Source organism: Myodes glareolus, chromosome 19 (genome assembly GCF_982192425.1).
Source record: "Myodes glareolus chromosome 19, mMyoGla1.1, whole genome shotgun sequence".
NCBI lineage: Eukaryota > Metazoa > Chordata > Mammalia > Rodentia > Cricetidae > Myodes > Myodes glareolus.
The window spans coordinates 47,254,311-47,279,186 of record NC_142044.1 but is presented as its reverse complement, the minus strand read 5'-3'; the positions used below and the strand labels follow the sequence as shown (position 1 = coordinate 47,279,186).

Below are 24,876 nucleotides of genomic sequence, written 5' to 3'. Positions count from 1 at the left end.
GAAAGCAGTTTAGGAAGCCAGGTCAAACTGGCCCCATAAGAGCCCAGATCCAGCATCTCATTAACAGATGGGGAAGATGGTGAGACTCGGGGTTGAGAGCTGAGTAACTCATGTGCCCTCAGCACCATAATTTGACAACAATGTCCCCATCTCCTGAAACCCAGTGTCCAATCCCCAGTACGATGTTACTCATGTATCTATCCCGTGCTTTCTTTCATTCTAGATATTGTCACTGAATATTTTATTACGGATTTTCATGAAGTTGGACCAACAAGTTTTGTTTCATCTTGGCCTAGTAAGAGCATAAACACCATCATTGCAGACAGCAAAACCAGGTTAAGAGGAGGTCACCTGGGACAGGGACTCGTTTCAGTCTTGGAGCTTGCTGGTGAACACCTCGGCTCTGTCTAGGGGTGGGCCACGATTCACAGACGCGTAGGAAGGCTCAGAGGTCCCCAGGGTCTTGGGGACAGCCTCCTGGGTGATCTGTGAGTCATGTGTTGTTTCCCCATCAGAGCTGCCCATGTCCCTGGCAGAGAAAGAGAGATAGCCAGGGTTAGGGGAGCAGCGCAAACCTGGACCCCTGCAGCTGCTCGAGGCCTTTAACTTAATACATTGCCTTTGAGGATGTAATCTCAGCAAACAGTATTTTTGTAGCCCCTGTTTTGTGTAAGGCCACGGGAATAAGGGAAGTGTCACCCTTCTTGAAATTATGAGGATAGCTTCATGCCTGTGAGCTCGAGAATCGGAGGCCGTTGTTCCAGGCCTTAAAAGTGCCCTGATCGTCAAGGGGACAGATTACAGTCAACAATGATCACACAGGGTGGACAAGTTCACGGGGGAGGCTGCCTGGAGGAGGGGGCAGATGCTCTGATTCTGAAGGAGGATCATAAGGAGAAAGAGGCTTAGGAGATGAAGCAGGGAGAGAAAGGCGGTCCAGCTGCTAGCTAGACAGCGACTTTTGTTGGCTGCTGTCATTTATCATAGGTGCTTTAACTTAAATGCCAGGGGACAATTGGATTTCACTGCCCTTCTCTTGAGCCCATTCTAGGCTGGCTATTTTCTGGGACCCAGTCAATTTCAGACAAGCTTTCCCATCTGCTTCCCCACCCTCACTAGAACCCCTACCAGTCTCCGGAATCCCTCTGAGTTCTCCAGACTTGCTGTGGCTGGGCTGGACAGCACACTGTGTGGGATTGGGATCCGCTCCTGTGCAAGGAGCTTGCTCTTGCTGAACTCTCCTCCAGAAAAGCAGCCTGCTGCTGCTGTTGCAAGCCCTTTCCTAATGCTTCCGGATTCCCCAGTGAGCATACTGCAGATTCACTGAGTGGCAGTGTGTGTGTGTGTGTGTGTGTGTGTGGTGGGGAGCTGATTCATGCCCTGCTCCACCCTCCCAGGCTTCTGCAGTCGGAGACTCAGGTTCTAGGCCCAGGATCTGACCTTGAGATATCCTCCCCACTACCAGGCCTCAGTTTCCCCACCTGAATGGGCGAATTAAATAACAACTCTTAAGCACTGCTCTGAGGGCTTCACGGAGCTAATTCCAGGTGACCTTTACCCTCTATTGTACATATTATTGTCACCTTAATTTTCCAGATGGGGAAACCAAGGGCCTGTGTGTCTTCCTGAGGTCCCAAAACTCCATCACAGCTAAAGCCTGTCTTTTGTGGGGGATGTTGGGATTGAACCCAGAGCCTCCCATATTCTAGGCAAGTGCTCCACTGAGCTACACTCCCAGTCCAAGAGCTGAGGTATAAACGGGCCCACTGTCCACAACCTGGGTTGCACCTGAGCCCTTCCTTCAACCCTGGTAAATGGCCTGACCTTGAAATCCCAGGGCTCTGTTTGCTTTCTCCCGGACCATGGCAGGCAGCCCCTGGCTTCCACTCCCTGCCCGGTCTCAAAGGACCCAGTGCTGAATCTTTCCTGGGGAGGGTGTTGCTCTGTCTCCAGGCTCCAGCCCTCTCAGCTGGTGGTACTCACACAAAGCTGAGGACAATGGCTCCAGCAAAGCCCACGAGCAGGAAGAAAGGTAGGGAGCCCAGAATGGAAGTGATGACAATCATGCCTCCGCTCCGCCGGCCCGGCCACGTGTCGATGACTGAGTACGGGATAGCTGCAGAGGACCACAAGCCACTTACTCCCCAGACCCGGTACAGATTCCGGGTCCAGGAATCCCCTGCTCTGGCTGCCTGAATTCCAGGGTGACCTACATACCCAGAGCCTGCCTGCCCCTCATCCACTTCCGTAGTCTGCATGTTCCTGGTCACTCACTCTGTTTGCAGAAGGTTAGATATATACTAACTTAAGACTTCTGGTGTCATGGACAGCATACTTATTCGAAACAAAATAAAGTTGAGCAAAGTGTTCAGAGGGGTTGTGGCTTTCGATCTTTTTGGTCAGTGTTACCCTTGGGAACAACGGGCAGGTCCTACAGTGCGCAAGTGACTTGTGGCACTGTTTACATAGATCCCTGGGGACCTGACTGAGTTCGCACTCCACTTTGGTACCCTAGGTCTAGGTAGTCTCACAAACACTGAAACCTGGAGGCTAACCCTTAGGACTGGCTCCAGGCGTTCCTAGAGGAATCACACGACACTAGCTAGACAAGGAGGTGGAGGTGTCCACTGTGTGAGGGACAGAGACCAGGCTTAGAGCCAGGACTCAGCTCCAAGGATCTCAAGGCTATTTCTGCAAGACCACAATAAATGGGAATGTCACAGGAGGCGTGACAGGGAGGGAGCATAGGTAGGATCACCCAGCAGCACAGACATGCCTCAGATACCCACATACAACATACAGCAAATGGGCTAGACCTTAAACACACTACACCCATTACACACTCATAGATGTGTGCTGCCCACCACGTACCCCACAGGCAGACACAACACACTTGAACTTACGCGTAGTTCAGTCATACCCACAGCCAGGTACATTCACACACTCATCCACCCGTCAAGATCCCTCACATCTTCATGTCCCTCACTAGTGTGTGAGCTCAGGCGACCTTCTGGAACCTGCCTCAAGTGGCCCTCATACTGCTGGGACAGAAGTAGGAAGCAGAAAGTTTCTGCACTGGGGTCCCACAGTCATGATCAGATGAGGTCTATCTCTGCAAAGCATGGATGTTCCCTTGACGTAAGTCCATGTGACCCTGCGCTCCCTACTGAGAACCCCAGTGGGACTAGAGGGGGTGCAAGCATGACTTCGGTTGTTCTGCAGTTTTCTGGCTCCTGCTGCCTGCCTCAGGGGTTCAAAGATTCTGAGTAAGGAAAGATGTGGTTCTTCCTGAGTTCTTCCACCTAATCTCCAGTCTTTGGGCCATCCTGCGTTGTCACAGATGCTTGCTATTGTGAGTTCTCACAGGGCCACCCATCTCTGAATCCAGAGAGGTGACCCTGACTTTAATACACCCAGCCTGGACCAATCTCAAGCATGGAAGAGGGAAGGGTTGGTTCCGATGAAAACATCTCAAGAAGCATTGTATTCAACAGCACAGTGGCCAGTTGTTTGGGGGACTTTCCCCAGGGGCAGTCAACTCTCCTTTCGATCAATCCCTAGCCCTGCATTGCTGGGGTTCCTTAAGGAGTATCCCAGGACTGACTTGCCACCACCAGCACGCACTTACGCCGGTTGGTGCGGATGGGATCCGACCATAGAGTCTCGTCCTGTACCAAGCCTGTGGACATGTTGACCAGGACATATTTGAACCTGGAGGAAGACGGATTAAGAGTGACTTTGACTTTCATCTATCCTTTGTGCTCAGCCACTGGAAACAGGAGAGAGGAGAACCATGGGGGACACACAGGAAGACTTCCAGAAGACAGCTATGGGTGGGGTCAGGACACCTGGTCCTTGAGTAGTATGACTTCCCCCATTTTGTCCCCCCCCTTGGGTCTCCTGTTCTCCTGCAGCCGCTAACACCCACCTGTACTCAGTAGCTGCCAACAGGGGTGGGTTGCAGAGCCCCTGGAAGTTGGGGTCCCAAAGGCAGGTCCCGTTGTCGCCCACCCTGACTAGGTATGCATTCAGAATCTCCGAGGTCCGGGTCACATCTCCAACAGCATCCAGGCTGGGCAAGTCACCACAAGGGGTCAGGTCAAAGGCCACAGCTCTGTAGGGGCCTGACCTCCCGCCCTGGGTTTGCTGGGAGGTGGTGCTCAGTGGAGTTCCAGTGTTGCTCTGTACAGACACATTCCTGGAGCTGGCTGCAGAGGCAGTGCTGGGAGTCAGGACCCCGACCACTACAACTCAGCGGCAACCGCTCAGTCACCCAGCACACACTCCCAAGCTCAAGTCTGCCCAGGTTGACTCCAAGCACTAGGATGATTGGCATGTGCGCAAACTCAGTGAGTACAGGAGCGCTTCACTGTGAGGTGGTGGGTTCATCTCTCACTTGCTCTGTCTTGCAATGCCCTGTAACCCCCAGCTCAACAGACATCTGCTACCTGCAGCTGGCAGCCCTGGATTCTTTCCCCTGTAGAATGGGAAGGGGTGGGGTAATGCCAAGGTGCATGTGGCCAGACTCGAATTGGATCTCACATTTCTTCTTTACTATATGGGTGACTTGGACCGATCACTTGGTATATCTGGCCTCTGAACTTCTGCGAAATGGCAGAAAATTACCCCAGATGCCTATAGATTGGACACTTAAAGGTAGCTTTAGAGACATGTTCACAGGATGGAATACTGGGAAACCTCGGGAGGCTGTTAGTGGGTACATGGTTCCCAAACCCAGAAGCTTGCATTGAAGGGCTGTGGGCTGGGTCACGATGAGCAATCCTGGGGAAAACCCTGAAACGACCTAGGTTTAAAAGTCAGTGAGATCACAATGCAATTGTAGGAACCCCAGAGAAGGACCCCCAACACTCTTGCCTTGATCCTCTGCTCTACCATAATGCCCTGCATGCTGCTTGCAGACATCGACTCTAAAGTGGACGGGGCAGCAGGTGCTAGGCAGGTACTCAGAATCTGATGTCTCCCCCACCAGCCTGGATGCCAGCACAAGTTCAGGTCTGGGGCACAGCCCCAGTGGTGTCAGTGTGTGCATGGGCAATGATGAGCAAAGGGGTCCTAGACCTCCCCAGGCGTGCAATGTCCCATCACCCAGCTCCCTCCTCCTCCCTGTGGACTGTCAAGGACCCTTTGAGAGGGAAACAGATTCCTTACCTGAGTCGACCATGGCATAGAGGTAAACGTTATAAGTACCGCTGAGTGGCTCCGAGCTATCGAACATGCACAGAGGTTTCTCCAAGGCCACGGTGGTGAGGGTGGGGTTGTTGGTGGCAAAGGTCACGCTGGCCAGTTGGGGCTGGAGGTTCACAGCTGGCGAAGGCAATGAGGGTTGGAGCTGACCTCTGGGCACATCCTTGGGCACAGAAGTATCTGAGCACTTACTGCATGTCTTGCCCTGAGCTTGGCCTTCCCAATGGGCCAATTCACAAACTTCTCTTGGAGATATTCAGTGCTGCTGTGCCCACTCTGCACATCCTACCCCACATCCCTACCCACCCCAGCTGCCCTCTATCTGACTCTGTAAGGTCTCTCTCTGTCCCAGAGCCTTTCCCCCTCCTCCCTGCTCACTCTTCACTTGAACCCTTTACTCTAACCACATCCATTTTCCTTCCTCTAGGACCCTTGGCAACTCCCCAGTGGTCCAGTCTCTCAGGAAACAGACAGGTCCAAAAGTTCAGGGCTCTTCCATGTCTACTCTCAGCTTCAGCCCCTGCAGACTCGTCTAACGCTATCCCAATATGGACCATCCCTACCACTCCAGGGACTGGTCCATTCTCCCCAAGTCCGTTGGGTATCCACAGGACTGGGTCTGTTCTCTGCAGTCCCTGTATGGTGTTCTCCGGCAACACCCCTCAGAGGGTGGAGGCTGGCCCACAGAAGGGTGCTGGGATTGCCATCAAAGGAAACACATAAATGTTGGCTGTTTCTCTTATACAGCTGCTAATACCTGTGTCTCTATTGCTGGAATCCTAGACCCCCTAAATGAGTTTCCTAGTGCCACTCCGCGTCTCCGCTCCTCTCGGCCCTCCCTGGACACGTCCCGGTGTTCTCATCCCCCGCTTACTCCAGCCACACTGCAGGCATCCGAGGGCCAGCAGGGCCCAGAGCAGGAGCATCGCCCGAGATGAGCGTCAGCGAACAGCGCTTCAACCTGCAGAGCGCACTTCTTGCCCTGCGCAACCCTGAGCACCTGCCACCAGCAACGGCACGCCCCGCCCCTCTCGAGCGGGCCAACTCGAAGCCTCTCTGTGTAGTATTTGCATACAGCCCAGCCCTGGGCTCCTCCCTCCAGTGCTGTTTTGGGCACCTTCAACCACAGCTCCTGACCATCTCTGCCCCTTCCCCAAAGCTTCTACTGCGTGCTGAAGCTGAGCTGATGCTTTCACAATGCCGTCCGAGACATCCTCATTTTCCGAATCTCAGTTTCTACACTATAGAGACACTAATTCCGACAAGCATGAGCTCATACTATGTGCCAGATGCTGGTGAAATTATCACTCGTGGAAAAATGAAGTCCTGCATGATGGGCTTTTCTGTTCTCAGACCGTGCAAGACAGAGGTCCAGAGAGGCTGAGAAGGGCCAGGAACTGGTGGGACCAGGACAAGGAACGGAATAGAGCCTTTAACCCCTCATTGCTTCCTGAGAATCAACCGACAATAGTGATGGTGGACTGGAGTGCAGCTCAGTGGTAGATGCTTGGTTAGGCCAAGTAGGACCCTGAATCGTCCCCCCTCCCCCAGCAGAACTGAAGGAGGAGGGAGAGAAGAAACCCCATTCTTTTTCTTGACGCCTCTTCTGCTGATGGGTCTGTTAAGATGAAGTTGAACAGTCTTCCCAGCCACTGTTGTCAGATCCGAATGTTCCTGTAAAAGAGAGAGAGAGAGAGAGAGAGAGAGAGAGAGAGAGAGAGAGAGAGAGAGAGAGACACTACAGTGCTTCTACTGTTGGGGCCCAAAAGAGCTGGCAATAATCTGCCAACAGTGGTCTCTCTAGAGAAGATGGTGTCCACTAACATGTTGTCAGGAAGCCCTTAAACCTAAGAGACTCAGCACCAAAGCACCCAGACTGGCATCTTGTTACCCACATATCCTGAAACACAAACACCAATGTAACAACACACTAAGGAAAACAAGGAAGAGGCTGCAGAATGTGCTAAACTTTTGGCCAAGAGAATGAAGGAAATCAAAGAAAAACACCAGGAACAGATTGCCAAGAGACGTGGGCTGTCCTCGCCGACAGCTTCTATTTCTGAGTCCAGCCAATGTAAGTCTTTAAGAGGAACAGATAAATGATCAGCACTTGGAAAAAGAAGAGAGAAAGGATGGGGTCTTCACCTAAATTAACCAGTTCCCTCCAGTGTCAGGAATCTGTGCACACCTCCAAGTGCATCTTAAATCAGTTTTATATTTAAGGCATACAGACCAAAAAGCATGGGTGCAGAACCAGTAAATTAATAAAGTGTGGAATGGATAATATGCTCATCTGTGTGGAATCTGGATCTGAGCAAAGGTGCAAGCAACTATCTCAGGCCCTTCTTTGGAAAACCTCTAAGGATACAATTCCTGAGCTAGAACCCAGGACCTTGCTGGTCACTTGTTGGTGGTGGGGAGGGGAGGGCAAATTCTGTGGTACCCTAGCACTGAAGTTGTGCTTGCTAGAGAATGAGGAAGCTTTGGGATAGAGAAAGAACACTACAGAGCAAGATAGGACAAGGAATATGGGCCTGCTGGTAAAGTGCTTGACTTGCATGAGGACCCAAGTTCAAATCCCCGGCACCCATGTGAGAAACCAGGCACAGTGGCACAGCTAGAATTCCAGTGCTAAGGAGACAGAGACAGGAGGAGCCCTGGGATTCTCTGACTACCTAGTCTTGTCAAGATGAGCCCGATGTTCAGTGAGAGACTATCTCAAAAAAATATATAGTATATAGAGGAAGACACCTGATGCTGACCTTTGGCCTGCACATGCAAACACACAAGCACACAAAAACACACATGCACACACAAACATATATGCACATGCAAACATACAAATAAACTCACATGCGAGCACACAAGCACACACAAACACACACACATGCACACAAGCATACGTGCACATGCAAACACATATACCCAACACACACGCACACACAAACATACATGCACATGCAAACATACAACTAAACCCACATGCAAGCACACAAGCACACACAAACACACACACATGCACGCAAGCATACATGCACATGCAAGCACATATACCCAAACACACATGCACACACAAACACACATGCACATGAAAACACACATGCACATGTTTACAACACACATACACACACAAATTAATCAAAATGTTGGTGGTTTTGTTTTGTTTTTACCTTTTCTGACCACTTAAAGAGCCTAGCTGTTTTCCCACTCCTACCCTCCCACACCCCAGCAAAGGTAAAATGCTTACATTACATTCTAAAATCTACTTCCTGGCCAAAGGTCTCCTGGACCCTGGAGAAGGGCTGACTCCAGGCCGGGATGGGCAAGGCAGGAGAAGCTGGACTTTTGAAATCTGCTAAAGAATGGTGAACACATGTCAAAGGAGCCAGTCTAGACAGGCTTGAAGAGGCACCCATCACCCAATCTGAGGAACTTTGAGCACAAAATAAACAAAGGTGGTAATTTTTTTTGCATTTAGCCCATCTGATAAAATACAAGTCCTTGAGTCAATACAGATTCTGTACAGAGATCTAGAGATACTAGCTTAATGCAATGTCCTAGCCAGGCATCACTGAACAGACAGATAGCACATGCTTCCTGGACTAACAGCAGTGAGGACGCAAAGGCACCTATGCAGTATCCTGCCCCCCAAGTTTCACCTGGGTCTACTCGGCAAGAAGCAAACAGACACAAACCGAGGCCTGTCTGCCAAACAACCGGCCACACTGCTTTACAAATGTCAGCATCATGAGAGAGAAAAGACAAAGTCAAACAGAGACTGAGAACTGAGGCGAGCTCAAGGGGACTAAGGGCACATAGCACCTACAGAGTTTGCATTTAGCAAACTTCCGGCTTATTCTTCTAAAATCAAGCCACCTACCCAGGCACAGTGACACGGGCCTGTAGTCCCCACACTTAGAAGAGAGGAGAATCTCAAGTTCGAGGCCAGCCTGAGCTGCCTGAGTCTCCTGGTCCAGAGGCTGAGACTGTAGCTCAGTGGTAGAGCACTTTGGCTAACAGGCACAAGACCTGAGTTCTGCCCCTGGTGCCACACACACTCTGATGCATACACAGAGTGCTGCACAGTGTACACTGTTATAATCTCTGTAATAAGGGCAACTAGTAGCATGTGGTGCATATTAAATAACAATAGTGCACAGACATTAAATCTCTGGACCAGTGAGATGGCTTGGGTAGTGGATAAAGGGGCTTGCTGCTAAGCCAGACAACCCAGGGTTTGATTTCCAGAATCTCTATCTGCCAGGGATGCAGATATTCCTGTTTGATTGATTGATTGACTGATTTTTTTTTGAGACAGGGTTTCTCTATATAGCCCTGGCTGTCCTAGAACTTCCTCTGTAGGCCAGGCTGGTCTTGAACTCACAGAGATCCGCCTGCCTCAGAGTGCTGTGACGAAAGGCGTGTACCACTGCCACCATCCGACAGGATGCAGATATTCTAAATCGAGGCGAGGGTCCTTCACTTTGACTGTAGGACTATCGGACAGTGGATCCCAAGACACTAGAATCCCACCAGGAATCTCACTTAGGGAGGCGAGAAAACTCAAAGCCTGGGCTGACCAGAGAGGACATTTCTCTCCAGGACAGACGTTCATAACTTGTCAGCCTTCCTTAGAGAAGAGACAGTGATGGGTCAGTGGTGTGTGGGGTCATAACTTGACCCACACTGCTGAGTTCTGTATAGCACTGAATCTCTCTTCAGGGCCCTAAGATAAACCTGGAACCCCTGAATCTCTTTGTCCCTCTACCCACTACCGTCATGTTGAATAAATCTCATTTTCTGTCTTTTGATGTTAATTGGGCAGCTTTAAATGCCTTATCACTGACAGAGGATTGAATCTGATTTGTTGGGGTACAGTCTGTGTCCCCAAATCTGGTAACAGTAAAAGGAGAGAATTGCCTCCCACGAGAATACTGTGGCACACACACACACACACACACACACACACACACACACACAAATATATATATACCTCTTATCCCAAAGAAAGAAAGAAAGAAAGAAAGAAAGAAGGAAGGAAGGAAGGAAGGAAGGAAGGAAAGAAAGAAAGAAAGAAAGAAAGAAAGAAAGAAAGAAAGAAAGAAAGAAAGTTAGTTTAAGACAGGATCTCACTATGTAACTTTGGCTGTCCTGAAACTTGTGATGTGGACCAGGTTGACCTGGAACTCAGAGAGATCCACCTGCTTCTGCCCCTAGAGTGCTGGGATTAAAGGTCACCAAGCCTAGCATGGAAAAATAATTTTTCTTTATTCTTTTAAAGAGGTTCAATTTTTATAGTGGTGATGAGGTTGTGCGAAAGGCAAGGCAGGCTGGAGGGCAGGGCTGGGGCGGGAGCGAGGGTGAAGCGTCTCCAGTCAGACCGGAAGAGAGAGCAGATGAAGGAAGTGTGCTTCTTGTCAACAGTTGTAAATGGAAATGAGTTTGCACACTGCTGTGCTGCCCAGAATTCCTACAGGCTTGACATTTTTCAGTGTAAAAATGTGGGGGAAGGGCTGGGCACATAGCTCAAGGACAGAGCACTTGTCTAGCACGCATGAGACTCTGGGTTCACTTTCAGCAATATGAGAAAAAGGGGGTGTTGGGAGGAGTTCTGGACTGTCCCCTCTCTAGGAATCGGTTCCCCTCTGTGAATGGGGTGGAGCTGGACACCCCTGGGCTCTGACTCGCTGGGTAGACAATTTATTCTGGGCAGCCAGAAAGTCCCAACAATAGGCGCTCCAGAGCAGGGACGGGGTTTCCTGCAAGAGTTTTTACTGGCTGGCTTTTCTGACTTTGTGATTGTTTGTGCACCTGGGTTTTTACTGGGGGTCCTCAGGATTGATGTCACTGGCGCAGCCGCTGGTGAGAGAGAGCAGGCCTGCAATCTCATGACTTCTCCAGGCCCTGCTGTTTCCTATGAGAAAAACAAACACAATATCTTCTCATCTCCCGCTTTGTTCAATTAAGGGGAAATGTTTAAATAATAATCCCCAAAGGCCCAAACATGCTCAGCAAAATAAATAAAGCAAAACCTCCTCGGGTTTGTAGTCAGGTCTCCACTTTAAAGCCTGCTGGCTTTGGAACTTGACTGGGAGATTCACGAGGAATGATGTCGGCCAGTTCCCTTGGGGGTGACTGGTGCTGATCTCAAAGGACAGGGGACTAACGAAGACCCCTAGGCAAGATGACTCAGTCATCGCAAGAGACAAAGAACCAGCCTTGATACTTCCCATGCCCCTATAGTGGCCACAGCCATGTGTAAACATTTCAAAAGCTTTTTGCAAGTTAATAATATCTTGGTTTGTTGTGCTTTTTGTTTGAGACTGTTTCACTATGCAGCCTGAAACTCACTCTGTCTCTTCTGCTTCCTGCCTCTGTCTTTGGCTCTCTCTCTCTCTCTGTCTCTCTCTGTTCCTCTCTCTCTCTCTCTGTCTCTCTCTGTCTCTCTCTCTCTCTTTTGCTCGGTCTTTGAGGCCTTTTCTTTCCTTTCCTTTCCTTTTCTTTTCTTTTCTTTTCTTTTCTCTTCCTTTTTCTGATAAATCCCAGGTCTCAAGTAGCAGGCTGGCCTCAGATTATAGAAAACACAGAAAAAATTCTGTGTGTAATGGAGGATGGCCTTAAAACTTCTGACAGCGTGCTTACGTAGCAGCCCGACGTAAATCCGTCAGGAGTTGGAGACAGGAGGATCAGAAGTTCAGTCCAATTTTCCCTTTTCAACCAGAGACTGGCTGAAAGTGGCTGAACTTCATTCCACTCGTGATCTGGGTTTGTGTACAAAATGCAGTCAACTGCTTCCTGAACCCTGGTCTCCGGGACCAGTGTGGGAGCATCAGGAAGTTCAGTGCCGAGAAAGGTTAAGAACAGCCCAGCCCTGTGCAGGCCTCTTTCCAGTACAGCGTCGGCAGATTGTGGGGTCGAAATTCTTACCCCTGAGCTGCTTTTCCAAGAGGCCAGACAGACCTGCCTCATGGGTTTACAGGCTAGGGAGTCTGCCGGCAGTGTAACAGGACAAGGCTTTCAGTGTTAGTCTCTGACCCTGCTGACAGAGGCTGTGGGAGTCCATCACTCTAAGAAAGCAGAAAGACACTGTGGGAAATGGGAGTCCTCACTTTGTAATAAGTGTAGTGGAGACTCATAATAGGGAAATCAAAATGGCAAAATGGCTGGTGGGCCCCTTTGGAATAGAACTGGTACTCATATTCCTGATGCATTTCCCTTCCCGCTTGAAGTCTACACTGGCTGAGTTCTTCAGGGAGTGTCTAGTATTGCTCCCGCCCCAGCGACCCCATCCTATTGGTTCAGCACACAAAGCCTTACCTAACGCATATGATGGGGTTCAAAATTTGTGCTTTTTCTTATCATGGGCTCAGTTACAGAGCCCACTGCCTGAGACTTTGAACCCTAGAATGACTACATAGCGTCTAGACGCGTGGAGCCAGCTACAGAAGACAGGGATCCAGTGCCTCCTGCTTCTCTAATCTCACTGTACCTCGTGTGGAGAATGGCTATAATGGTTTGTTTCTTACAACCCAAGAGAAGAAACCCAAAGTCCCAGGCTTCTGATGGTCACCCATCTTGCCCCTGCTCTGAGCACTTCCAGATGGCTTTAAACAATCCCACCTCTCTTGGGGCTCAACCTTCATAATACATTCATAAACTACCTGACAGCTCAGCATTTAAAAATAAATACAACTCAACCGGGCGATGGTGGTACATGCCTTTAATCCCAACACTTGGGAGGCAGAGGCAGGTGGATCTCTGTGAGTTCAAGGCCAGCCTGGTTTACAAGAGCTAGTTCCAGGACAGGCACTAAAGCCACAGAGAAACACTGTCTTGAAAAACCAAAAAACCAAGACAAAACCAAAAAACCCAACACGTACAGCTCTTACAAAGGACCCACGTTCAGTTGTCTGCTGTGAAAGCGTAGGCATCATCTAAGAGCATTACAACCCAAGCAGCTCCTGTCGGGGAGTCACATCCAAGAGCAAAATCCCGCTGAGGGTAGAGACAGGGGCTTGTTACATACCCCATGTCCTGTGGGGTATGTAAGTTTATTAATACTAGATGAGTGAATATGCTTTTAAAGGGGCTGGCGAGGTGGTTCAGCAGTTATAGCACTGGCTGCCCTTCCAAAGGACCCGGGTTCCATTTCCAGCACCTACATGGCAGCTCACAACTGTCTGTCACTCAAGTCCCATTGACCCCCGACTCCCTCACATAGACATGCATGTAGGCCAAACACGGAATGCACATAACAAGTTATAAGTAGGCTTTAAAAATTGGTATACATAGCTTAGAATGGGGGAAAAAAGCTCTTTGTGGGTGTCAAGTTCATTTTAGGTCATTCCAGACAAGGTGCCCTGGAAGGACACTGGCGCAGAATGGCTCTGGAGCAGACGGGAGGAAAGTTTGCAAGTGTGTTTTGAAGGTTACACCAACAGGTCACCATCAATGCGTTAGATGTAGGGTCCAAATAAGGGGATGGGTATCTAGAGGATCCAGGACTGGCTGGAGGAGTCAGGATTGGAACTGGAATCTGACACCTGAGAGAGGCCAGGGTGATTACAGATCCAGGGAGGGGGATCCAAGACCTACTGCTCCCCTTCATACTACAGGAGAGGACCTGAAGTCACAGAGGAGGTCAGATGTCAGGGATTTCCTGTTCCTGACAGTGTCCATCTGGGTCAGGATCTGAGTCTCAAGCCTGGGGCAGTCCCTGGAGGCAGTTTCTCCTGAGCAACAGACACAGGTCGATTCACTGATTGACAACCTGACTTTTGGCAACATGCTCCTCTCCTGCCTGCTGCCCCATCTCATGCTGGACACGGAGAGCTGAGTTAGGTCAGATTCACCAGGGCCTTGGAGAAGCCTACATGACAATCCAGAAGGGCATTTGGGCGGGGACCAGCAGGCTTGGCTACTGCACGCACCGCAGAAAGGTTAACTTTTCTGGGTTAGTAGGACAAAACTGGTTTGTCAACAACTGGAATGAAGCCTGCAGCAGACCTGGCTCTGTCTGTCAACTGTGAGGTCTGGAAACCCTTTTCTGATCACTCCCTTGTCCCCCTATCTCCCACTAAATCTTGTCACCAGGTTCCCACAGGCCCCATATCCTGGGCCAACCCTAGTGGGTCTGAGCCAAAAGAATGAATGCAAATGATAGACCTATGAACTCATGGAGGTTATGGCTGAGTGCACAGGGCGGGCACAGGTTCAGGCAGAGGTGAACCCACACTGAGAAGGGGAACTGGACGCAGGGTCTCACCCCTAACCAAAATGCTCAGTGCAATTGATACCACCAAGCAAAGGAAAACCTAGTTTTCTCCAGTGGAGTGTCACCGAGTATATTAATCTCACTTCCGGGGAGGCCCCGTGCCCAGGAGTAGTTGGCTAACACAAAATTAACTCAGGGGTGGTTTTGTGGGCGTTTTGCATCATTTTGCTTCGTTTAGGCATTTTTTTGTCTTACTGGTCTTTTGCTTGTATATTTTAGCTTCGATGTTTGTGCTTTTGTGGGAGTTCTGTGGTCGTTTCTGGTTTTTGTTTTTTTAAAGAGAGAGAGGGTATAGAATTGAGTGGGTGGGGAGGTTGAGAGGGGCTAGAAGGAGTTGGAAGAGGAGAAAAATGGGTTCAGAATATATTGTATAAAAAATTCTTTGATTGAAAAATAATTAAAATTTGTTTTGAGATTAAAAAAGAGAATTGAAGGTTGTGGTGATATATACATAAATAACAGCTATAGTTTGGGAAAAAGGAGTATGAATGCAGACTCTAGGGAGCAACTTGCAGAAACCCCATGAGACAGTCTGACTGACGATGAGTCTCACCCTGGCCTCACTGGGCTAAATGCCACAGTGACTGCCCTAGACTCTTGAAGCCTGTATCTGGTATCCGGTGACCTCCCTAGACTCTTGAGAGTCTGCATCTCAAACCTGGTGACCTCCCTAGACTCTTGAAAGCCTGCATCTGGTGCCAGGGTGCAGCTTGGTTCTGTGTTCTCCCATTCCCAAAGGCTGTTTTAGAAGTTCTTAGGCAAGCTGGAAGAAGAAAATGGGTGGGTGGGGGGGTCCCCAGAACTCTGTGTGCTTTGACTATTGCTCCCACCCTGTCCATCTGGGTCACTTCATGGTTGTCTGCAAGGGGTTTCCATGAATCTCTAGATACACTGTCTCCATAGTGGTTTGGTGGAGAAACTGAGGCCCAGAGGGAAGACACTGTCCAACCAACCAGTAGGACTTTAGTGGGTGGACTTAGAACTTTGTTTGCCCCTTCACTCCCCTGGTTTCTCCCAGACCCTCTTGCCATCCGCCTCAGGTCAGGTGCAAGGCAGCAGCTCTGACTTGACCCTTTCTGTTGCAGCCCTGAGAAGTTACTTCCTGACATCAGAACACTATGCCTGCTGTAGAATTAGCTCTCCAGTTCACATCCTTGTCCTCAGCCAACCATCTATGCCCTTATAACCCTTAAAGTCTTCCCAGACTGGTTCACAAGGGTCCTCGTGCACGGGGCATCTGAATGTATAAATAACCCCGGGCAAGTCCCCATACTTTCTTGCACTATGTCCTTATTTTAAAATGACCATCATGTCTCCTTTGAGGTCTGCTGTATTTATAAGATAATGTGTGGGGCATGACGGTGCATGCCTATAATCCCATACTCATGCAAGCAACCATAATTAAAATGAAGGAGTTGGGCTAGAGAGGCTGATCAGAGGTTAGAGGATGGTACTCCTTTCTTGCAGAGCAATGGAGTTCAGTTCCCAGCACCCATACAGGGCAGCTCACAACTGCCTGTAACTGTAGCCAGAGAAGATCTGATGCCCCTGAGGGTACCTGCACTGATGTACACATACCCATACAAGTAATTTAAAACAAACAAATGAAAAGTAGAGTTGGGTGGTAGTGGTGCACGCCTTTTATCCCAGCACTCAGGAAGCAGAGGCAGGCCTCCTGCAGAGTTCGAGGCCAGCCTGGCCTACAGAGCAAGTTCCAGGACAACCAAAACTACATAGAGAGATCCCTGTCTCAAATACATACATATGCATGTGTGTGTGTGTGTTTATGTGTTAAAGTGTTTTGTCTGCATGTTTGTATGCAGACCACATGTGTATCTGGTGCCCATGGAAGTCAAAAAAAGGCCAGCAGATCCCCTGGAACTGGAGTTATGAATGACTATAAACCATGTGAGTGTGGGGAAACTCGCCCAGGTTCTCTGCGGGAGCAACAGGTGCTCTGAACTCCCGAGCCATCTCTCCAGTCCCTCAAAGAATAAGTTTAGAAGACAAAACCACTCTCTTTCAGTCTGAAGATTTCATCGAGACCACACAGGATGGGTGAAGCGATAGAGGAATTTGCTGAAATACACTTGGAACAAGGTAGCTGCCTCCTGAAGCAGAGTAAGTTCCGAGGCCTGGCAAGTCCACAGTCAAGGTTTCTGGAGATTCTATGTCTAATGAGGGTATTTTAGGCGGTGCCTTTCTCACTGAATCTTCGCATGGTGGAAGGCGGCAAGTTTCTGAAGCTTCTTGTATAAGAGCACTAATTCTGGACCACCTCTGAACGACACTGGCTTAAAGACACCACACCGACTTTGATATAGCTATTAAAGCTATATCACATACCACATACCACATACCACATACCACAGTTGTAACAACAAAGAAGAATGCCCAAGCCTCAAGAGAGGAATCATATACAGAGAATTTTATTAAAAAGCAGATTGAAGACTTCAACATAACGTTGAAGCCAACGTTACGGGAGAAGACCCGGAAACTTTTACCAAAGAGGATATTGGCAGAGCTAATGCTTACCTTTTTCCAAGTGGTTTGTTTGAGAAGCAAGCCAGGCCAATAATGAAGCATCCTGAACAAATTTTTCCAAAACAAAGAGCAATCCAGTGGGGAGAAGATGGCCGTTCATTTAATTTTCTCTTCTACACTGTTGAACAATCATACTATTCATTAATGCATGAAGTGTATGGAAAGGTCCTCCAGCTGGAAACGCACAGAGGTCCACTTTCAGAGAAAACGGAGTCCAGAGACCTGATTGGCAGCAGATGGCTGATTAAGGAGGAACTAGAAGAAATGTTAGTGGGAAAACTGTCAGGTCAAGATTATGTGCAGTTCATTCGACTGCTGGAAAAGTTATTGACATTGCCATATGGTCCTGTCGAGGAAGAATTTGTGCAGAGGTTCCGCAAAAGTCTAGCCATCCAATCAAAGAAGCAGGTGATGGAGCCGTGCAGCACGGAGCGAGGCATGGCCTTCAGCGCCAGCGAAGGCGGGAGGAAGAGCGCCACAGCACAGGCGACTGTTTCCGAGCACGGAAGTGGGAAGATCCACGTGAACGGAGTTGATTATCTGCTTCACTTTCCTGTCACACAGGACAGAGAACAGCTCATGTTCCCTTTCCACTTCCTGGACCGGCTGGAGAAACACAATGCAACCTGCACAGTCTCCGGGGGGTGGAGATCAGCGCACGCGGGAGCCATACGTTTGGCAATGGCCAGCGCTTTGTGCGGCTTCGTCACCGAGGACGAGATAGAGTGGATGAGACCAGCTGGACTACTTACTCCTGACCCGTGGATCAGAGAATGGAAGAAGCCAGGCCAGGAGGGTGCCCGAAGGAAGTTCACCTGGAAGAAGCGCTAACTAAGACTTTCACAGGCGAGCAAGGAGCACCTATGTCTTTATGCCCGGTTCATGGTAGAGCACATTCGTGTACACTGACCAAGGGCAGGCAGCACATTTAGACATTGTTTTTAGTTTGAGTCATAACATGATTTATTTTTAAGTGCTGTTTTGTTGTGATTATCATTAAAAATAATACAAATAATGTTAGTTTCGTTTAAAAAAAAAAGAAAAGTATCACTGAGCTAGTATGTAGGAAGTGCCCTCTATGTGCTGTTATCCTAGCAGTTACTGAACAGAGCCAGCCCTCGGGAGACTGTACCGGAGGTGTCGTGTATCACATAATCACACAAATATGTGTAAAGCCACAACAGGGGAGGAATAAGTTCCTGGGATATCATCTGGGTTTGTCACCTTAGTGGCTCGATGGGAAGGTCCCTGAGGGTGGTGTAACTCAACCTGAGTGGATAGCATAATGGCCCCTGCTTCAGCTCTGGGTCCTTCTCAGCTTTGGGCCTTCTTATGGGGTGCGTGTCCATCGGAACCAGCACATCTGGTGTCCTGTCCCTTAGGAGAGAGAGTGACCAGTCATGCAGGTTAGCTCTGAGATACTGGTGGCATCTGGATCCACTTCAGGCCTCATGTCCTGGCACCAAACTGCTTGGGATGACCACAAAACGTTAGGACTGTTAGCTGGGCAGTGATGGCCACCTTTAAAACCAGCACTTGGGAGGCAGAGGCAGGCGGATCTCTGTGAGTTCAAGGACAGGCTGGTCCACAAATCGAGTTCCAGGACAGCCACGGCTGTTGCACAGAGAAACCTTATCTAAAAAAAAAAAAAAAAGAAAAAAAGAAAAAAGAAAAGAAAAAACCAAAATCAAAACAAAAAAAAAAATAGTGGGACTATTGAATGGCATTCCTGCGTAGGTGGAACCTAGAACAGGAGTCTGCTGAATGGAGGGTCCAGGATGGAAGGCAAAGCAGAAGAAGTAGGGCAGCCCAGAACTCTATTCTCCATGCTTTTTAACTACTCTACTAATTGTGAGTATGTGTGTGTGTGTGTGTGTGTGTGTGTGCGTAGGTGCACACACACCACAGCCCAAGTGTGACAGTGAGGTGACAACCTCTGAGACGCAGTTCTTGCCCCTCACCTATGGGCCCCAGGGATTGAACTCAGGTCATCCGGCTTGACAGCAGACACCTTTACCTGTTGAGCCATCTCACTCACCCCAGACTAGAAACTCTTCAGAGAACCTCCCAAGAAGTGTGAGTACAAAAGGACCCAGGAAAGAGAGAGCAAGGGAGCTGAGGGGGAACTAGGGAAGAGATGGAAGTGCGGGACTCGGGGGAGACTGGGTGATGGAATGGAGTCGAGGATGCCTAGTGATGGGGAAGGGTGGGTAGGGATAGGGTGAGGCCTTGCTTGCAGAGTTCCCAGGAGACAGCAATGATGCTGAGTCCACAAGAACGCAGGCTCGGGGTCCAGCCTGGAGGCCACTGGAGGCACAGAGCTAGGTAAAAGAAAAAAAGTCTCAAGCCAAGCAGGACCATAGCCAGACCGTAAGGAAAACAAGCTGCAACCAGAGAAAAGAAAACTTCTGAAAAGCTGAACAAAAGCACCCCCAGCCCTCAGAGCCGCACGTCTCCCCAGAATCCAGGGTGCATAGAAAAGGACTTTGGAGGTACACTGGAACTCCCTCTCTAGAGACAGACATGCCTCAGACAGGGATCTTCCCCCAGAAGCTCCTCAAGGAAGCAGCCCTACCTACCGCCTTCTGACCTGCAGAGGGAGAGGATCAAGTTGGGTTATTTTAAACCACTAGCCGTGTAAGGTCTGGTACAGCAGCCAGCAGGAACTGACTCAGAAATAAAACACCTGCAGATGGCAGTTCTTAGCTCTGGGGGCTGGGCTACAAGAACCCTTTTCTCTTTTTTCTTCTTAATTTCTAAACTTTTCAATTTCCCTATAAAAACTCTGTAAGAGTTTGCTTTTTCTGCTTTTTTCTTTTTCTTTTCTTTCTTTCTTCTTCATTTTCTTCTTTCTTCTTCTTTCTTCTTTTTCTTCTTCTTCTTCTTCTTCTTCTTCTTCTTCTTCTTCTTCTTCTTCCTCCTCCTCCTCTTCTTCCTCCTCCTCCTCCCCCTCGTCCTCCTTCTTCTCCTTTTTTTTTTTTAAATAGACAGGGTCTCACTGTGTAGTCTTGACCCTAAACTCAATATGTAGACCAGGCTGGACCTGAATTCAGAGGTCACCTGACTCTGCCTCCTGCGTGTTGAAGGCATGTTCCACCACACCCAGTTCTACTTTTTTTGGTTGTGGTGTGGGTGTGTCTCTGTGTGTGTGTAGTAGCCCAAACTGGCGTGGGATTCACTAAGTAGCCCAGAGTAGACTCCAACTCCACGCAATCCTGCTGCTGGGGCAGGGACCCTGGATTGCACACTTTCTAGGCAAGCGATCTACCACCCAGCTTCATCCCCAGCCCTCTTACTTTTTATTCTAAGACAGGGTCTCACTAAGTGGCCCAGGCTGGCCCTGAAGCTTCCACGCTGCTTCTTCTGCTCTCCCAGCAGCTGGAATTCTAAGCGAGTGCCACTCACCTCCTTATCCTATCCACATGTGGCACGCTTGGGACAGGAGGGGACATTCAAAACAAAAGGTTCCTACTCATCTCTACCACACAGGGGCACTGATCAGAGCACCAGCCCTTTGACCTCCTCTAACCTTAGTGATTTCCCCAGGGGTCCCATCCCCAATAACAGTCACACTGGGGTGAGGTTTCAACTCATGAATTTGGGGTCACTCACACTGTCAGAATTTGGGAGCTGGAACGATGACTCAGGTTAAGACAGCGTGCTGCTCTTGCAGAGGATCCAAGTTTGGTTCCCAGTACCCTAGTCTGGTGGCTCACAACGGCCAGTGACTCCAGCTCCAACGGAATCTGATGCCTCCATAGGAACCTGTGCTAAGGGCACATACTCACGCATGCGTGAATGCATGCATGCGTGTGTGTACGTGGGTAAAAATAATGACAAATCCTTTCAAAATTTGGGCAGAGAATGGGGCAGTCTGGGAGAACCAGCTACGGCTCAGGGCAGAGGGGCCACAGTCTAGATCCAAGACTGTGGGAAGCCAAGCCCGAGGCCCAGCCCTGTGCCTGTTCATCTGGTCATCATGTCACCAATGGTCATTTGGCTCACCTATGTCCTAGGGAAAGGAACTGAACTCTGACTCCTGGACAGGGTCCTCTCTAGGATAAGAGGACAGACCCTCTCTGTACCCCCGTGTGTCTAGGAACAGGCAAGACAACCTAGGTTATTACTACCCATAGTTCTCAGAGTCCTTGGCCGTCTAAAGTCCATGCCAACTTTGTCCTCCCTCTCCCATCTCCCTGGGCATGTGGTGAAGGCTTGTAGGTCCAAGGGAAAGGTTTGGGCCTACATCTAACCTTTACCTGGGCCACAAACCCTGGGAATCCTGGCCCAGCTAGGTTTTTACCATTTGCCTCCATCACACAGTCGTGGAGAACTGAAGCTGGAATGTGAATCCAATCTCACTCTTGTCTTGACTTGAGCCTCACTGTGGCGCATGTGTGAGCAGAAGCCCACCACTGACCTATGGCTGAGAACTAGAGCACATTCAAACCCAACCTTGAGAGAGAGGCTCTTCCAGAGACCACAGAAAGCCACCTAGTGTGCTGGTGTTCCTTTTCAGGCACCTCTGAGCTCACACATACAGGACCTGTTTCTCAAGTGAACCTTCCATCCCAGCAGGCAGAGCCACTGTAGGAGGAAGGGCCCTCTGAAAAACAATATAAGCAAGGCCAAGGATTGACACCAAGGTCCTGCTAGAGCAGGCCCGGAGGGCTCCTTTACTGGGACGGGTCAAGGCAGCCTGGGGTAGGCACATGACGAGGTGAAGGTTGACAGGCAAGGCTCCACCAAGGGGGATCAGAGTGCTGTAAAACACTCCGGCTCTCAGAGGTAATCCCCTGAGGACCATTCCAGGCTGGTGAGTGACGCAATCTTATTTCCAGCCTGTGACTCTTTGACCACTGTTCCCAAGAAGATAGCACTGAATGCCAGCCAGTGCAACAATGAGGCCCCAACCCCAGACCTGGAAGACTTCCTGGAGGCAGGATGCCTCAAGGAAAGTCAATGTTCCTGGCAGAGGGAATTGCTTGTGCTATGGTGGGGTGAGAAGAGCAGGGTGCAGGGTGCGGGAGGCTTGCTAGGAACTGCAGGCCCTTGGGCAGGAATTCCCTGACCGGCGTGTCCCTGCGTCCCCCGCACCCAGCGCAGGTGTCAAGCGCCCTCTGGCGGCGCTCGTGGGCTCTGCATCCACGGAGGGGTGACCGTGTGCACCAGGGTGGTCCGTCCAAGTTCTATCAGAACTAGGAAAAGAAAGCTTTGCGATAGAAAAATTATCATTGTCTTAAGTTTCCTTCTTGCTGCTATGCTAAAATGCCCGGACAAACGTAACTTAAGGAAGGGTTTATTTGGGCTCACAGCTCAAGGGACGAGTGCGTCACGATGGGGAAATCAAGGCAGTGGGAGCTTCCACACCCACAGTCAGAGACAGGAATGAACACATGCATGCTAGTGCTCCGCTCGCTGTCTCCATTTTATATGTCCCAGAATCCCTTGCCCAGAGAATGCGACAACCCACAATTAAAATGGGCTTTCCTACATCAGTTAACACGAGATGGATGCCCCAAAGCCATGCCAAGAGGCTCAACTTCCAGCTCATTCTAGATTCTATTGTGCTGACAATTTACACCCACTATCACAAGCATATTCTTTGTTTTCTGGTTTGTTTTTTGCTTTGTTTTGTTTTGTTTTGTTTTGAGACAGGGTCCTTATTACATAATGGACTTGACTATCCTTGAACTCACTAGATAGACCAGGTTAGCCTCAAACGCAGAGATTCATTGCTTCTACACACAAAGAGCTAGGATTAAAGGGGTGCACCACCATGCCCAGGTGTTTTCTAGTTTGTTTGTTTTTTTTTTTTAAGACAAGGTCTTACGTAGCTGAGGCTGGCCTTGTAGTCAAAAATGACCTTACAATAACTGCCTCCACTTCAGAAGTTCTAGAAGTAAAGGCTTGTGCCACGGCACCGGTTTAACATATAATTAAAAGGTTTTTAAATTGTGAGTGTGTACACATGCATGTCCACATCACCATACACATATAGAAGTCAGAAGACAAGTTTGCAGAGTCTGTTCTCCTTTTCCACCTTCATGTGGGTTTCAGGGTTGAACTCAGAGTTTGTTTGATAAGTGCCGTTACCAGCTAAACTATCTCCCTGACCCCTGAACATATGACTTTGACCCAGTTGTCCTTATATCAACTCAACCTTAGAGACATTTTAATTTGGGGCTGGAGAAGTGACTCATGGGCAAAATGCTTCCTTGTTGCAAGCATAAGAATCTAAGTTCAGAGCCCAGCACAAAGTCCTCTGTCTCTTCCATCTCGTCTGCTCGCTCTGCAACCAGGGCACCACTGTGGAGCTGAGAAACAGATGCCATCAGGAACCTGGGTTCCAAAGAACCGGGTGGACCTTTTCTCAGCCACTGACCTCTATACTGCTGGAAATAGCGTTGCGAGCCAGTCTTCTCTCCCTAGGGAAAAATCAAAAGCACTGTTTTAAGAGTAAGCTGAAGTCTGGCAGGGATGGTTCGGTGGTTAAGAGCATAGGCTGCTCTTGCAGAAGACCTGAGTTTGGTTTCCAGCACCCATGCCAGGTGGCTCACAACTCGTGTGTGTGTGTGTGTGTGTGTGTGAGTTATCTGCTAACTGGCCTCAAACTCACGGCCATCCTCCTGCCTCAGAGTCTGAGTGCTGGGGATACAGGCATAAACCACAACGCTGGACTTTCATCCCTCTTCCTCTCCCCATCCTTCCTCCCAGCTCATCTCCACCCCGGCAGTTTCAGGTCTGCTTCTGTGGATACAGGTGAGACTGAGGTTGCCCTTTCCATAATTACACGTAAACAGAACCACACAGCAAGCTCTCCTTCGGCCTGAGCCTGGCTTCTTACACTCAGCGAAATCGTTTGGCGACTCATTCATTTTGTTACATGGTATTGACGGCTTGTCCCTTCTTATGCCTGAGCAGGCTAGCACTGTCAGGCGGCAAAGCTGCAGTCGGTTGGCCCCATTTGCCTGTCTCCTTTAGCTGTCACTAGTGACACTGCTGTGCACATGTCAATTGTCTCTGTGCACCTACAAGTAGAATGGGTCAGACATGTGTCTCACTTTTTAAGAACCTGAGACATAAGCCAGGCTCGGTGGTGCACCCCTTTAATCCTAGCACTGGGGAGGCCAAGCTAGTCTACAAAGTGAGTTCCAGGCCAGCCAGGGCTACATGGAGAGACCCTATCTCAAAAACAAACAAAACAACAGACACAGTACTTAAAACAAAACCACCTGAGTTGTTCTTCAGGTGCTCAGGGCCCTTACATCCCAGCTGCTGTGCTGAGAACCCCAGTCCCACCCTGTGCTCCCCCACTATGGTTGGAAATCGTCAAAACATCATAGTTGTGTTTTAAAGGCTTGGCTCCCAGTGCGGCAGTGTCCACAGATGGGGAGGTGGGTGCCTGGACCGGAAGGGCTCTGATAGGTGGATCCATTGGCGGGGTCAGTATTTGACCAGCTGCTGCGAGAAAAAAACGTGACCTTAGGAGGTAGGTAGGACCTTGCTGAAGGCTGCAGGTCCTTGTGGGTGTTCCCCTAGGGAACGTCCCCAGCCCCTTCTGTTTGCTCTTTGAATCCTGGTTGCTGTGAGGTGAGCTGCCTCTGCCACGCACACCCACCACCTGACATTCTGCCTAAGACCCAAAGCAACAGAGCAGCGAGTGCCGGGCCGTCACCTCGGAAACCAGGAGCCCAAACAAACCTTTACCCCTTTAAAACGGTTTTCTTGGGTATTTTGTCTCAGTCCCCAAAATCTCACGACACGCCCACCCACACTTGTCACGCTGTCTAACTTCTGAACGCTGTGAAGTGGGTGTAGCCATGTGTCATGGACACGGCTCCCTCCCGGTT

The 24,876-nt window shown here is 49.6% G+C and overlaps 1 protein-coding gene and 1 pseudogene across 3 annotated transcripts; one reads left to right on the top strand and one right to left on the bottom strand.

Annotated features, from left to right (window-relative positions):
• Positions 1–224: 224 nt before the first annotated feature.
• Positions 225–6,239, bottom strand: Upk3a (uroplakin 3A). 3 transcript variants are annotated; one of them, XM_048444956.3, is made up of 6 exons: positions 6,080–6,239; positions 5,170–5,325; positions 3,929–4,208; positions 3,629–3,711; positions 1,984–2,116; positions 225–529 (listed from the first exon to the last, which is right to left on the bottom strand). In XM_048444956.3, exons 1-6 carry the CDS (start codon positions 6,129–6,131, stop codon positions 370–372), a joined length of 864 nt encoding a protein of 287 aa, XP_048300913.3. In that variant the 5' UTR covers positions 6,132–6,239; the 3' UTR covers positions 225–369. The 3 variants fall into 3 exon arrangements, with proteins under 3 accessions (XP_048300913.3, XP_048300914.3, XP_085534653.1); XM_048444957.3 differs by having other exon boundaries at positions 5,963–6,103; XM_085678527.2 differs by lacking the exons at positions 3,629–3,711; positions 3,929–4,208.
• Positions 6,140–17,869, top strand: LOC125407497 (small ribosomal subunit protein uS9m pseudogene; annotated as a pseudogene).
• The last annotated feature ends 7,007 nt before the right edge of the window (positions 17,870–24,876 follow it).